General features: G+C 44.8%; 1 protein-coding gene across 1 annotated transcript in view; it reads right to left on the bottom strand.

Moving 5' to 3' along the window:
• Nucleotides 1-15,362, bottom strand: part of SLC5A8 (solute carrier family 5 member 8) — a 97,744-nt gene extending 82,382 nt beyond the window's left edge. The window contains exon 1 of the mRNA XM_069229034.1: nucleotides 14,119-15,362. Coding sequence (XP_069085135.1) covers nucleotides 14,119-14,469 — 351 coding nt within the window. The 5' untranslated portion in view covers nucleotides 14,470-15,362. The remainder of the gene's footprint in view (nucleotides 1-14,118) is intronic.
• Between the last annotated feature and the right edge of the window lie 1,188 nt (nucleotides 15,363-16,550).

Genomic DNA, 16,550 nt, shown 5'->3' with positions numbered 1-16,550 from the left:
TTCTCCTGGTTGAACTAAGCCTGTTGCCAATGCTACAGTTTGATTCTTTGGAGAGGACAATATTGTTCATTCATTTGCATGAGCAGGTTAATGATATTACTTAATTGAGGTTTGTGCAATAACAATCAGCCTTGTGTATGACTTGTTAAATGTTAACGGCTTTAGCCCCATTTGCTAGCAGCAAAAACACACTTGTGTTCTTTATTAGTCATTGCCCAGACTCTGTGGCAAAGTATAAGAAAATACCTCTTTTTGTATAATCACGCCCATGTTTTGGGACTGATGGTGCTGTTTTTGACTTTGTGCACTGGAACTCTGTTATCCAGGCAGCAGTGCATATCCTCCAACACCTAAAACCTGTTGATATTGACTATACTCCTAATTGGCACATATAACCTAACTATATCTCCCTAGTATATTGTTCAAAGTGCACCCAGGACCTGGAAGCTAAATGTCACTAGAGGAATGCAGCACATATTATGCCACCACTACAGTAACAATGCAACATATGACTGCTGGCCTGCCACCAGTAAACTGGCTGTGCAGGTTAGTTGTTGGGATAAATCAATAAATTGTATTCTTGAACTATTCAAAATATTTACTAAAAACCCAATTTATAAGTCAAATCGAATTTGTAACACATATTTCACTAAACTTACATTTAAAAAGTCACCTTTAAGCAGCCTAACACATTCTGAAGCCAATTTACCTGACATTTCAACTATCACTCATTGATGAGGTATAAATTGGCTCCCAGAGCTGAGACAAAGGCCTTGGATATAGGAACGATTGACTGAAACTTAAAAATGTTTTGCTAACTTTCTGCCTGGAGAATCATTGATGAAATGGGACCAAGCAGTCAGCTGATCTGCAGAGGGTACATCACCTGTTGCCCTGAGTTCGCCACAGATGCTGCTACATTCTTCTCTGCAGCAGCAAATTCAGGCCTGACACCGACCAGCATCTGTCAACATCATACCCTCTTCATCTACAGCTTGCAGCCTGCAATCTTGCCCTGCTGGTGCAATCAGTTGCCTGCCATTGCCTTAGAGCTTTTTGGTTTTATTTTTACTTAATCTTTAAAAAATCATATTTCTGGTTCCACTTATTGATTTCTTTTGTTGTTTTGGTGTCATTTGCCTCATTAAAGTATTCTTAATTTTATAAATTGAAGTGGGATTTTTATTATGTTGTGTTTCTGACTTTTTAACTGTTTTGGTGTTAAAATGCTTTACACATTTTCTTAAATTAAGCATGTGTGCTATTTGCCATTACTATCAAGGGCAGAGTTTAGGTTTAAATTACTGAAACCATTACTGGACTTAACAAGAATAGTGTCATTATTATGTGTGTGGACTTCCATCCACCCGAACAAACCACTTCTCAGATACAGAAAATATCTAATGTGATTCCATTTACTAAACGGTTACTGACATATTCCAGAAAGTATTGATTTACTTTTAATACTGAATCTGTAAATATTTGTTTTAGATTTTATAGGTTTTCTAGTGTGTTTTTTTAATATTGTAAATGAATTGAAAGTATCGTAGCACACAAAACCTTGGTCTCTGAGGAGAGCTGTGTAAGTCTAAAAGGTGAACAATTGCCTTAAATAAAATAAATGCAATGAAAGAGAAAATTATATTTCTGTTTGATGCTGACAAGGCTTATTTTAAGTCAACTTTGTTGCATTTTTTTGTTTTCAAACATCGCCCCTCCAACACCTGAACACCTGAAAGAGTAACACAGACATAATCTCAAATACACACAAACAGAAGCACACAAGGACACACATACATTAAAATAAACATTCTACATATCATATATTCACACAAAGTACAACTATGTATATACCACAACCTCACATACTTCACATGGAATGCACTTATTCACCATGGATGCATACCAAAACATATAACACAACATACTCATAACCCACTGGAATTATGTGGCAGGATAGAACCAAATAATGTGACAGGGTTGACTAAATATGCAGCAATAGAAGGCAAATTGTGCAGTTTAAAACAGAACCTTTTTGGATGGTAATACTTAATTCTTTTGCCATTTTACACATGGTAACACTGTATGGACAAAGATTTTATCTTATTACTACAAGCAGTGTCTAAAGATTATGCAGCAGATGGTGCAATATGTGGCCAAAGCCTTCCAGGTTAATGGATGATAGGAAGGTCAGGGGATCACAGGCCCAGGATAGGAAATTTGCAGGAGCTAATTAAACAATACATACACTTATGTAAATTGTATTTGGTTGCATTCTAAGTTTTTCTTAATTTTGGTCCTGGTGAAACGCCGCCAGGTTCTTTCAGACTACGCCGGGTGTGAAACATGTTGATCGCATCTCTGTAGTGTAGGTAATCTCACACACAGATTTATATAACCACAACACTGTAGGGTAGGTTACTCCACACAGAGACTCATACTTAGGGAACACCAGACCATTATTTCTGGCAATTCCCGCCTATATTTTTAACCTTGACATAGGTCCTGACTCCATTAGTAAAACTATATCACCAGTACCTATAGTCAATTTTAACTCACACTCCTTCCGGTCCTTCACTAAACACATACCGAGTTACACTCAGCATCCCCGTTACTTTTCTGGACCTCTCGCAGGCCCCAATAATAAAGCATGCAACTTAAGACTGCGTGAGGGTACTTGCTCCTAACAAGCAAATGCTTTAGGTGACCTCTTCTCCTCCTCAAAATTGTTAGTAAGGAGTTGCCATTATGGTATAGTGTACTTGGTTGTTTATCAATAGCCAAAGCCTCAAATTCATAATTATGCCATAAACGCAGGGGCCAGGTAATTCCAGTGGTCCTGCCATAACGCTTATATCTCACATATCACACATTCTAGTGTACGCATTAACACATACACATACATATGCATGTAATGCATACACTAGAATGTGTGATATGTGTACATATATATACTGTTAGACCTGTCAGCTCTTGGCGTGATTTCCCCTGTCATTTTTATTCTGACCTCCTGTTTTTGATCCTGTGTTGAATTTAGTTTTTGCTGGCTTTAGGTCTCTAGACACTTTACCCCTGCTGACCAGTGCTAAAGTGCAAGTGATCTCTGTCTAAATACTATTGGTGATTGGTTTCATCATGATTAGCAGATTTGATTTACTAGTAAGTCCCTAGTATAGTGCACCAATTGTGCCCAGGGCCTGTAAATCAAATGCTACTAGTGGGCCTGCTGCCCTGATTGTGCCACCCACATGAGTAGCCCTGTAAACATGTCTCAGACCTGCCACTGCAGTGTCTGTGTGGGCAGTTTTATACTGCCATTTCGACCTGGCAAGTGCACCCACTTGCCGGGCCCAAACCTTCCCTTTCACTACATGTAAGTCATCCCTAAGGTAGGCCCAAGGCAGCCCCATGGGCAGGGTTCTGTTTATTTAAAAGACAGGACATTCGCTGGTTTGTTTTACATTCCCTGATAGTGAAATAGGGGTGCATCACTATTGCAAGGACTATCTCTCCCATAGGGTAACAATGGGATTGCCTTGAAATATCTTTTAAGTGTAATTTCCCATGGTGAGCAGATACAGATGGAGTTTGGAGTATCTGAACTCACAATCTAAAAATACATATTTTGGTGAAGTTGGTTTTTATATTGTAAGTTTGAAAACTTTTAGAAAGCAGGCATTTTCTTGCCTAACCATTATGTGCTTCTTCCTGGCTGTAGAATACAAGTCTGGGTGAGGATGACAGTTGGGCTATTTGTAAATTTTTAAATTCACTCTGGACAGTCACATAATATCCTGATGGGTCTTCTTGGGCTAGAGTGGTGGGAGAAGCTGACACTTGCACCTGAATAGAGCCTTGCTCGTCCTTACACAAAGTAGTCCCCAATCCCCTGGAGTGTGTCTGGGGCCAGGGCAGGAAAAGCAGGGTCTTGTGGACTACAATGACTTCTCTTTGAAGCTTGCCTACTTCAAAGACAGAAATGGGTATAAGTGCTGGACCTCTAACCCACAAAGTTAGAATCCTTCTAGACTGAGAACATTCTGCCAGGAAAAAAGAGCTGGATGCTGTAGGAGGGACTGCCAATCTGCCTGTTGCTTTGGTGTGCTGGCCTGCTGCTTGCTGCCTTTGTCCTAGGAGTAAAAAGACTGGACTTTGCTTTCAACAACCTGTATCCAGAGTTTCTCCAGGGACTTGGACTGAGCTTACTTCCTGTTTAGAAGTTTCAAAGACTTCAAAAGCCAGCACCTGGGCTCTTTGTCTGAGAGTCCTGACTTGCCAAGTGGTGCCAAATCCAGTTCCTGTGCCCCTGGGAGTGAGTTCTAGTGTAACCAAGAAGAAACAAGCACATCGACTCCAGAGTGACTTCCAAATTGGGGCCCCTGTCTGACTCCATGCCGATGCCTGCACTGGAGCTGTGGTCCTCACTGAGTGTAACGACCGTGACCAACTCTGCAGGCCCGATGCCACTAACGCACATCCAAAGTCGCCCCACAGCATGAGTCCCAAGTGCCATGTGACTGACATGCATAACACCCTACTCCGCCGCAGCACCTGTGGCCCCATGATGTGATCGCAACACCGCAAAGTCAGAGCCTTGCGTCTTGACCTGCTGGATTCATTGACCCGCCTTGTCGTAAAGAAGAACGCCATGCCACGGATCCTGCATCACCTGGTCTGCAACCGTAAAGCACCAACACCTCACCTCCCCTGCCTAGAAGTAAGGAGCCAATACCTCACCTCCCCTGTAGCAGTAAGGAACTGATGCCACACCAGCTCCAGCGATGCCACACCTCCCCAACTCTGTGCAACATTTTTGTTTCTTAATTTTCCAAGGTACTATATCTGGGCACTGTGTGACTCCGTGACCGTCCCGCACTCCCTCGCAAGTGGCATCATACTGTTGGGAACGACTTTGTCAAGACGTTGTGATAGCCCCAGTTGAAGCTATTGTGTTTCTAAGCGCTTTACTATGATTCAATCTTTAAAAATGTGTATCTTTGCTTGTGTTTGTTGGATTTGTTTCATTTTGGTCTTGTTTTACTCAGATAAATAAAGGCTATTTCTCTATACTTTTGTGGCGTTTTCACTGTGTTAGTGTGTGAGTGTGTACTATCACTTTACACATTGCCACTGAGATAAGCCTGACTGCTCGTGCCAAGCTACCAACGGGGTGAGCAGGGGTTATCTTAGCTGTGTGACTCTCTTACCCTGACTAGAGTGAGGGACCCTACTTGGACAGGGCGCAAACCACTGCCAACTAGAAACCTCATTTCTAGTAAATACCACACATTGTACGTATAGCCATACCACGAGAAACAGAAATGTAATCATATATACCTCAAATGTACACATCACAAGTATTCAAATGAATGGAAATATAATTGTATTCAGTTTCAAACCTCATTTTATGACTTGGCACAAAACCACGCTTAAATGTATCAATAACTGCTAAGCAGTGGTTTGCACTATAGTTTGTTTCTTTTCGTGTCTGTGTTTAGCATTTTGCCTACTGATAAGAAACTCAGTGGCACACTACACTAAAAGTACTTGCACAATTGCACTGAGTGAAAACCGGCCAAATATTGTCATGTAAAGTGCTCAGTCCATTCTGGAATACTTTAAAACAGTGCTTTAAATGAGCAGTAATCAGTACCTGCACTTCTGTAATTTTAAGGGGTGAGAACCTGTACTTCTCAGCACTGCTGCAACACATTTAATGGAAGAGTACCGGCACTTCTCAGGAGCAAGAATGTACTCTAGGAAGTGAGAACCTGCACTTTTATATTTGCATTTAACCCGTTCTGTGCCAGGACGTAATGGTTACTTCCTGAGGCACAGTGCTGCTGTGCCCAGGACGTAACCATTACGTCCTGGGCACACAGCCCAGAGGGAGCGCTAGCGCTCCCTCTGTGGGGTTCCCCCCCAAGTCAGGGATGGAAGGGGAAGCCCTTCCCCTTCCACCCCTGACCCCCCTTACTCCCCCGTGACGTCATCACAGAGCCTCCCCCATTGCGCTGGAAGCTCAGCTTCCAGCGCGATCGCAAGAGAAATGCTTTGCATTTCTCTTCCAATCACGTGGGGGAGGCCGAGAGAGGCTTCAAAGGGAAGGAAATGTATTTCCTTCCCTTTAAAGTCTCTCTCAGCGTTTTGGCAGCCGGATTGAAAGCAATCCGGCTGTCAAAACGCCCACTAGACACCAGGGATGTCTTTTTAGAAAGGAAATGGACATAAGGGAGCGACCCCTTGGGCAAGGGTCGCTCCCATAGGGGGCAAATTATATTTAGGCCATTTCTGCCCCCCTTGGGGGCAGATTGGCCTATTTTTATGAAGCCAATCTGCCCCCAAGGGGGGCAAAAACCACTAGACACCAGGGAGGTTTTTTTTTGTTCATGAATTTCACGTAAGGGGAGCGACCCCTTAGGCAAGGGTCGTTCCCCTGTGGGGCAAATTTATTTTAGGCCATTTCTGCCCCCCAGGGGGGCAGATCAGCCTATTTTAATTAGGCCGATCTGCCCCCAAGGGGGGCAGAAACCACTAGGCAACAGGGATATTTGTATTGCGCCGTCACGCAAGGGGAGTGACCTTGTAGGCAAGGGTCGCTCCCCAGGGGGGGTGGGGGGACAAATTTATTTTAGGTCATTTCTGCCCCCCCGGGGGAAGATCGGCCTATTGTTATTAGGCCGATCTGCCCCCAGGGGGGGCAGAAACCTCTAGGCGCCAGGGCAAATGTTTTTTTTTTTTTTTTTTTTTTGTTTTTTTAGAGATGGGGAGCGACCCCTAAGGGAAGGGTCGCTCCCCTGGAGGGGCAAATTGTATTTAGGCCATTTCTGCCCGCTTTCGGGGCAGATCGGCCGATTTTAGGTCAATCTGCCCCCAAGGGGGGCAGAAACCACTAGGCACCAGGGATCTTTTTTTTGCACCGTCACACAAGGGGAGTGACCTTGTAGGCAAGGGTCGCTGCCCGGGGGGGTGTGGGGGGGCAAATTTATTTTAGGCCATTTCTGCTCCCCCTGGGGCCGGCTGAGCTAGAGGCCAAAATCCACAGGAGGCACTTTGCAAAAAACACCTCTGTTTTCTGTGAAAAAATGTGATGTGTTCACGTTGTGTTCTGGGCCATTTCCTTTCGTGGGCGCTAGGCCCACCCACACAAGTGAGGTATCATTTTTATCGGGAGACTTGGGGTAACACTGGGTGGAAGGACATTTGTGGCTCCTCTCAGATTCAGAACTTTCTGTAACCGAAATGAGAGGAAAAAGTGTTTTTTTGGCCAAATTTTGAGGTTTGCAAAGGATTCTGGGTAACAGAACCTGGTCAGAGCCTCACAGGTCACCCCTTCTTGGATTCCCCTAGGTGTCTAGTTTTCAGAAATGTGCTGCTTTGCTAGGTTTCCCCAGGTGCCGGCTGAGCTAGAGGCCAAAATCCACAGGTAGGCACTGTTTTCTGTGAAAAAATGTGATGTGTCCATGTTGTGTTTTGGGCCATTTCCTTTCGTGGGCGCTAGGCCTACCCACACAAGTGAGGTACCATTTTTATCGGGAGACTTGGCGGAACGCTGGGTGGAAGGAAATTTGTGGCTCCTCTCAGATTCCAGAACTTTCTGTCACCGAAATTTGAAGAAAATGTGTTTTTATAGCCAAATTTTTAGGTTTGCAAAGGATTCTGGGTAACAGAACCTGGCCAGAGCCCCACAAGTCACCCCATTTTGGATTCCCCTAGGTCTCTAGTTTTCAAAAATGCACAGGTTTGATAGGTTTCCCTAGGTGCCGGCTGAGCTAGGGGCTGAGCTAGGGGCCAAAATCTATAGGTAGGCACTTTGCAAAAAACACCTCTGTTTTCTGTAAACAACATGGGATGTGCCCACGCTGTGTTTTGGGCCATTTCCTTTTGTGGGCGCTAGGCCTACCCACACAAGTGAGGTACCATATGTATCGGGAGACCTGGGGGAACGCTGGGTGGAAAGAAATTTGTGGCTCCTCTCAGATTCCAGAACTTTCTGTCACCGAAATGTGAGGAAAATGTGTTTTTTTTAGCCAAATTTTGAGGTTTGCAAAGGATTCTTGGTAACAGAACCTGGTCAGAGCCCCACAAGTCACCCCATCTTGGATTTCCCCTAGGTCTCTAGTTTTCAAAAATGCACAGGTTTGGTAGGTTTCACTAGGTGCCGGCTGAGCTAGGGGCCAAAATCCACAGGTAGGCACTTGGCAAAAAACACCTCTGTTTTCTGTAAAAAAAAATGGGATGTGTCCACGTTGTATTTTGGGCCATTTCCTTGCGTGGGCGCTATGCCTACCCACACAAGTGAGGTACCATTTTTATCGAGAGACTTGGGGGAACTCTGGGTGGTAGGAAATTTGTGGCTTCTCTCAGATTCCAGAACTTTCTGTCACCGAAATGTGAGGAAAATGTGTTTTTTAGCCAAATGTTGAGGCTTGCAAAGGATTCTGGGTAACAGAACCTGGTCAGAGCCCCACAAGTCAACTCATCTTGGATTCCCCTAGGTCTCTAGTTTTAAAAAACTGCACAGGTTTGGTAGGTTTCCCTAGGTGCCGGCTGAGCGAGACGCCAAAATCTACAGGTAGGCACTTTGCAAAAAACACCTCTGTTTTATGTCAAAAAATGGGATGTGTCGACGTTGGGTTTTGGGGCATTTCCTGTCGCTGGCGCTAGGCCTACCCACACAAGTGAGGTATCATTTTTATCGGGAGACTTGGGGGAACATAGAATAGCAAAACAAGTGTTATTGCCCCTTGTCTTTCTCTACATTTTTTCCTTCCAAATATAAGAGAGTGTGTAAAAAAGACGTCTATTTGAGAAATGCCCAGTAATTCACATGGTAGTATGGGCACCCCGGAATTCAGAGATGTGTAAATAACCACTGCTCCTCAACACCTTATCTTGTGCCCATTTTGGAAGTACAAAGGTTTTCTTGATAGCTATTTTTTACTCTTTATATTTCAGCAAATTAATTGCTGTATACCCGGTATAGAATGAAAACCCACTGCAGGGTGCAGGTCATTTATTGGCTCTGGGTACCTTGAGTTCTTGATGAACCTACAAGCCCTATATATCCCCGCAACCAGAAGAGTCCAGCAGACGTAACGGTATATTGCTTTCGGAAATCTGACATTGCAGGAAAAAGTTACAGAGTAAAACGTAGAGAAAAATTGCTGATTTTTTCACCTCAATTTCAATATTTATTTTTCAGTTGTTATTTTCTGTAGGAAACCCTTGTAGGATCTACACAAATTACCCCTTGCTGAATTCAGAATTTTGTCTACTTTTCAGAAATGTTGCGGTTGCTGGGATCTAGCATTGGTTTCATGCCCATTTCTGTCACTGACTGGAAGGAGGCTGAAAGCACAAAAAATCATAAAAATGGGGTATGTCCCAGTAAAATGCCAAAATTGTGTTGAAAAATTGGGTTTTCTGATTCAAGTCTGCCTTTTCCTGAAAGCTGGGAAGCTGGTGATTTTAGCACCACAAACCCTTTGCCATTTTCAAGGGAAAAACCACAAGCCTTCTCCTGCAGCCCCTTTTTCCCATTGTTTTTAAAAAAACGAAATTTTCACTGTATTTTGGGTAATTTCTTGGCCTCCTTCTGGGGAACCCACAAAGTCTGGGTACCTCTAGAATCCCTAGGATGTTGGACAAAAAGGACGCAAATTTGGCGTGGGTAGCTTATGTGAACAAAAAGTTATGAGGGCCTAAGCACGAACTGCCCCAAATAGCCAAAAAAAGGCTCGGCACAGGAGGGGGAAAAGGCCTGGCAGCGAAGGAGTTAAAGCACCACTTAAAACCACGCTGAAGCAAGGGGAAAGTAAGTACAGTACAGACGTGCGTCAACAGCTCAGCCCACTCACCTTGAGTGTACTGTCAGTTAACAAAGGGCGTCCTGTACCTCACAGGAACACAGGAAATGGGAGCACTCACTACATGCATGACCCTCAGTAGCAAGCTAATATATATTGAATGTCGTGCAATCGTGAAATTCACACTCTGGCAGGCCTATCGTAATAATTGTACAAAAAGAAACATTCACCAGCTCTCCTATATGATGAGTATAACATAAAGCGTTGTGGAATAAACTAGCATACAATATTCTTCACAAACACCTGACATGAGTTTGTGAAAGTCATAATCCAACAGGGCCTTTCCCTGCCTAATAATGGTGTAGCTTTCTGAAAGCTGGACTATCCATGTCTTATTTCTAATATAAAATGCATGCAGAGCTGTCGAAGTCCCAGTCTAACATGGTGTAGCCCAGCTGTTTATTAATACTGTTGTAGAAGGTACAACATAACAAACTTTATCAATACATTATTAGTGATAGCGTTAAATAGGGCACAGCCCAGCATCCCTACATTGTTGTAGAATGCACCTCTTAGATTTCCTTGCATGTGCAATACGGGTTACAAAGCCAGCTCTGTCGTCCGGTTGATGCTTATAATGCTATAATTATATACTCAAGTGCAGCCAAAAGAATGTCGTTTCCAATTCCAGACTTAATGATAAACAGTATTTTAACAGGATTAATCAAATCCTGTGGCTCTCTCTCAGCATCTCATTCCTTGAAGTGTGTCTGCCCCTCGCTTTCCTTGGCATCAACCTAACCACCTGGGTCCCCCACCCCCTCCTGACGCTCTCCCTTTGGTAGAAACTGAAGCTGTCCAGGTTCAAGTATTTTTTTAGATCCAGTTGGATTATACCAGTTTTGAATTTTGCACTGTAAAAATCAGTTTGAAAAAACTAGAGGAATTCTCCTGGTTAATTAAAAATGGTGACTTAAACTAGCACTCTCTATGCACTCAATAACGGACTCGAATCAAGTGGAATGTTCTTCACAGCAGGTCAAGTGATGTTCTAAAATGCCTGTGGGCAACGATTTCAAGCAGCAACCATTTGTGATTCATCAACCAGAACTGAGCAGCACTCCATAAAGAATTGTCCTTCTCATACGCCACCCCACACTTTTCCAGAATGCCTCTGTGCATTGCCAAAAGGGATCCTTCTCCAGAAATGCTCTTTGATTCACTGCCCTTTTGTTAGAAGGCGTAATCAGTTCCGCTTCCTAGTGTTTATTTTTGTTCTAAACGTTTTACTTCTCTATAAAAAAAACACAGTGTAGTTTCCATGGGTGCAGGCGGTGCAGTGCACAGGATCCCAGAGGTCTGAAGAGCTCACTAAGCTCTGATTGTTGTTGTAGTTCACAGTTTAAACAGCGGCCAGTGGGGCATTCCTTCCTTGTGCTAGGGGCCATCACACACTGGCTACACTACTGTACGGATACCAGGTTTTCCTCCTCCCTGGAAATGTATTTCATCTACCACAAAGATGTATCAACTCTCACATAATATAATCCTACTGTCCTGAAGATCTCCATTTCAATCCCTAATTCTGTTCTTTAGCTTCTCCCACCACCCTTGCTTTCCATCCACTGAACCCTATATTGCTCATGGTGAATATTTATCTATCGACATCTGGAAACCTCAAATTTTCTGGTCCCGCTCTTTAAAACTGATATCCTGTCTTTTAAAAAGCCTCTTTCAGAGAAATTAGACTTGTTCTCCCTTGAAAATTGTGCCTCACTCAAGCATTCCTCTTCCAACTCAAACATGCCATTCCTTCTACCTCAGAATAAAACTCATTCTTTCACAATGATATTCCTTTTCTCTCAAAAGTCAGGTTACTTCAGTTTCAATGTATTTTACTCTCCAAATCAGTGCTTTAAATGGGCCGGTACTGTCCAGTACTGAGTATCGGCACTTTTTTATTTTAAGAGGTAGAGTACCTGCATTTCTCAAGAAAAACATAATGCTTTTAATTGGAGAGCAGCGGCACTTCTCAGACGCAAGCAGGTACTCACGTACAGAGTACCTGCACTTCTATTTTTCCATTTCAAGCACTGCTCCAAATGACCTCTTTCTTTTAAATGTTCACCGTTTCCCATACATATCTGTTTACTCCAAAATTCTTTCCGCAGTAAATGCCTCTTGCTTACTGTAAAAACATTATGTTCCCCAAATTCCTGTCACCTCACAATAAAGTCCTGATTTTCTTAAAATGGCTATAATACTTTCTATTTCTATTTCTAGGGGAAAGTATACCATGAACAAAGGTATTGTGCCCTGTCCAGCCTTTGGTCAGCCATTGGGGCATATCAAGTTGAACCCTGGTATGTCCTTCTTTATAAATTAGTGATAGGGCAAAACCACTCAACCGGAAAGGCACTCGCAGTTGCTGCTCTTCTACTCATTCGTTTATATTTATTTCTATGCATCTTGTACGTACCACACTTTAGGAACACCTGTTCAGATAAGACGGTGGTTATTGTGATGGGGACCTTGTCCTGAAGAAAGCCAGAGACACCTTCTGGGGGTTTCATATTGACTGAAACGTGATCACCTATGGCCCCAAGGGCTAGTTTCTACCCTCTCTGTCTAATGTGCTCATCCTTTTACCTTATTGAGATTTGAGTAAAACAATATAGTCTACCACTAGTTAATTTTATGTCAATTTAGGGGTATCTATTCTTCTAAAAATTCAGGAGACTAAGAATAGCATATTGAAGTACTGATATAGACTTCTACTTTGTGAGCAGTCTTCCACCTGGTCCCCAAAAAACGAACGTCCATTGTGGAGCCCACCCTACTCAAAAAACATCGAAGTCAGGATGGGGGAGCGGACCCAATGATGAAGCATATCACCTCAGTGGGTGTGGCCCACTGTCCTTAAAGGGAAGATACCGGTCAGTATGATCAGAGCGCTCCCATCTAATTTATATTATATACATGTAGAGCAGTGGTTCACAACCTTTTGACCTTTTTGGACCCCCACTTTATCATTACTGGTGCCCGGGGACCCCCACTGAATCTTTATTGAAATCCAGGGACCCCCCACTAAGTCATTAATGAAAGCTGGGGACCTAATCTGTTAATATTATTTAATTTTCTCAGCAGTCGCGGACCCCCTGAGGAGGCTTTGCAGACCCCCAGTGGTCCCCGGACCACAGGTTGGGAACCACTGATGTAGAGAATACCTTTTCATTCCCCCCCAAAGAACCGTCTATCATTCGTAATGTATATTAGTCGTTCTTTCTCCTCCAAAGTGCTTTTTCTTCTCATTCAAAAGGCAATTCCTTCTTTCATAAGATTTCCTCGCCACCAAAACGGATTATCTTCTTCCTCAATATGCTCATCTGACAGTAACAAAATATTATGTTCTTGTTCTAAAGAATTCATCTGGAAAATTACGATTTGCTATATAATGTGCTTATTATGAAAAGGTGCCTCTCTCCCCCCAAAACGACCCTTTTTCATAAAACGTAGCCTCCTTCAAAGTAAAATTTTGTTTTTTCTCTGTCAAGATGAAATCCTTTATTTAATTATGAACTCCAAGCTTTATTTTAAAAGATGTAATATATATCTCCGCAAGTCTTCTGTTTTCTACCAGGATGTATTTCCTTTCCGACAAAAATATCTGCTTTCCTTCTAAAATGTAATATCTTTACACTAGAATGGCCTTTTTCCAGAACCGTACAAGGTCACTTATTTCCACAAAAATGGCAGAGGTAGTCCCTAGAGGTTTCCTCTTTGCCCAAGCCCCCTTTTTTAAATATGCATTATTTTCTCAAAGTTGTCTCTACATTCTCACTTGCAGATTATCCATCAAAATTGTAGAAATGTATTTCTAAAAGAACGTAGCCTGACCCTGAGGCTAACGACTCCCTGTGGAATGGCATTCATTCTACACCCAAAATGGCAATCATTCTTGTTAATAGGTTTGGAGATAGTCTCTTCAAACCTAAAAATACTATTCGTTCTCGTCTCTCTGGGCATGCATTCTAATGCCGTCTACGCCATAGCAATACTCGTTTCTTCTCTGTGAGACCACCATATTTCCCCCAAAGTGTCACACCATGCATTACAATGAGCTATTCATCTTGCCACTCCTCAACAACAGAGTAGTGGCACTACATGCCCTCAAGCCCTCCTGGGCCCCAACACAGCAGCGATTCTGCTAAGAAAAAAAGTGATTTATTTTGCCTAAGATTTGACTCTTCAGAAAAGGCACTTCTCCCACCATAACACCTCCTTTGTTCTCCCAGACAGGACCACTCACCTCGTAAGTGCTGGTGATGCCCAGCCTGTAGAAGACGGGTAGGAACACCTCAGAGCTGATGATCACCACCAAGGTGTAGGTGATGGCGAAAACGCCAAACATGGCGCCGAAGCGGTATACCTCGGACGGCGTCCCCAGCACGGTCACAGCCGACATGAAGCTGGCCGTGAGGGACAGGGCCACCGGCACGGCCGTCATGCTGCGACCTCCCATGAGGAACTCCTTGGAGGTCTTCTGTCCACCGCCAGCAAAGGCGTAATAGATGCCGATGATGGCCGAGATTAGCAACATGAGGGCAAAGACCAAGTAGTCCCAGACAACAAAGGAACCTATATCCCCTGGGGCAGCCATCCTTTAGTGGCTCTGGGGGCCAAGGGGAGAAGGTGCCCGGAGAATCAGGCAGGGGCACGTCACGGGTAGGTCGGCAGGGGATGTAAACCCGTGGATGAGAGAGAGTTCAAAATTGGAGCAGAGGGCAGAAACTGATGGGAGCAGAGACAAAACAATTGGAAGTTAGAAAATGCAAGACGTTTTAGTAATGAGGACAGCAAACAGAGAAAAAAGAATGCACTGTGAAGTGAAGTGAGCAGAAACAATACAAGAACAATTGAAAGGACAAGAATCGATTTAGAACGGGGAAGTACAAGTCATCATATATACAAGAAGCAGAGATAAAATACCGGTAAAGGAAAAAGATAAGCAGAAAATTGACATTAAAAGTGAAGAAATGGGAAGTGGGAAGATAAAGCTGGGAAGGGTATTAGGATAGAGATGAATAAGACTAGAGTCGTGGAAAGCTTTTGACTAAGAGGCACAACGCACAGAGGTAAGTCAAGGTAAAATGAGTGGGAGGCCGCACCCCGGACAGGCTGCGCGGCCCAAGGGAGACTGTTGAGCGCTACAGCCCAGTCAGGAGTGAGCTTAGTGCGCCCCTGGCAGCGGGTGAGCGGGGAAGGGAGGCGGGCAGGGAGCCCGGCCTCAGAGCAGCAGGTGAGGGGTGCCGGCGGACTCAAAGGCAGCGCAGGCTCGGGTGGAACAGGTGAGAAGTCCCGAGCAGGAGGGGTTTTTGGGGCGGGTAAATGGTTGCAGGCTGAGACGCAGCAGAAAAGTATAGAGGGGGTTGCAGGTTGAAAGCGCCACGTTGAGCGCAGCAGAGGCGCTCCGAGTGGCAGGTGAGTGAGGCAGCTCGGAGTCCCGGTAGCAGCGCCTATCACCTGTGCCCCAGCTGCACCCTCCAGCAGCGCGGCACTATATATCGCAAGGTGGGAGGGGCAGTGACGAGCAGAAGGAGATGAGGCATTAGGTGTCGAAAGCGGGAGTGACACCTTGTTGGGCACTGCTGCTCCGGGCCTTTGATACTCGGGAAGGGCGTAGAAACGTGGCAGGGGCTGTGAATCTGAACGGAGGGCATGCCCTTCCCACTGGGCACATCACACTCGAGCGCAAGGAACATCGACACTAGAGAGTGACCAGGGCACCACAGGGCATGACCCCAGGGCACCGGGGCGCACAGGGTCCGAGAAACCCCCAGTGTGAGTGGAGCATGCCATGGGAGGGCATGGGTACCGCACCGCCATTAGAGACATGCCACTGGGCACTAGGGCAGAATGGGCGGGCCCTTTTACTGCACATGGCACATGAGAAACAAGGACTCTGGGTATAGCGGGGCTGCGGCGGCACGGACTCACCACTGAGGGCTGCTCCGCCACTCACGGGGGCCCGAGGGGAGAATACAAGTCGTCAATAAACTTTACAGTACAAGGGCAGCACTGCACAAGGATTCACAGCAACAAGAGATACACAGCACACGGTTACCACAGCACCATGATGCCAAAGCAACTAGAGGGCGACAGAGCAGGTGACACTATGGTGCAGGACTAGACAACTTAGAAAGCAAGGGCACCAGGCATACACAGCACCTCCTCTCTGCAGGCAGCAGAGGCCTACAGCACGAGGCATCGGGGCGCTGCAGAACGAGGTACCCATGGCCTGAGGAACCATAGTACCGGCAGTCAGGGTCTCCAACCTTTTCTGTAATAAGAGCTACTTATGTTCAAGGAAAAGCATCCCAAGCTACTAATATTAATAGGGTTGTAATAGTCACTACATTTGAGAAGATTATGTTAGTGGCGCCCTGTGCAAGATTATCAGCAGCGATCTCCTCATTTGCATCAGGCAGGGTTGCACAGAGCACCAAGAATTCAAGCACGTCCAGTAGCATGGGTCCATCAGCAACAGAGGAACTCGGTCGGCACTGGGGACCCAGGGAACAAGGGAACACAATACAAGGAATGAAGGAGTGGGGTACAAAAGCCCCAACGCACAGCAGGGCAATTGGGTACACTGTCACTCCCCCAGAACATGAAGGCACCATGTCCCCAAAATACTCTCAGTGCCCAAGGGCACCACCACCCATGGATCAGCACAGCACA

Source organism: Pleurodeles waltl, chromosome 4_1, assembly GCF_031143425.1.
Source record: "Pleurodeles waltl isolate 20211129_DDA chromosome 4_1, aPleWal1.hap1.20221129, whole genome shotgun sequence".
NCBI lineage: Eukaryota > Metazoa > Chordata > Amphibia > Caudata > Salamandridae > Pleurodeles > Pleurodeles waltl.
Note: the sequence above shows the minus strand (reverse complement) of the source record. Positions and strands in the feature narration are given on the sequence as shown.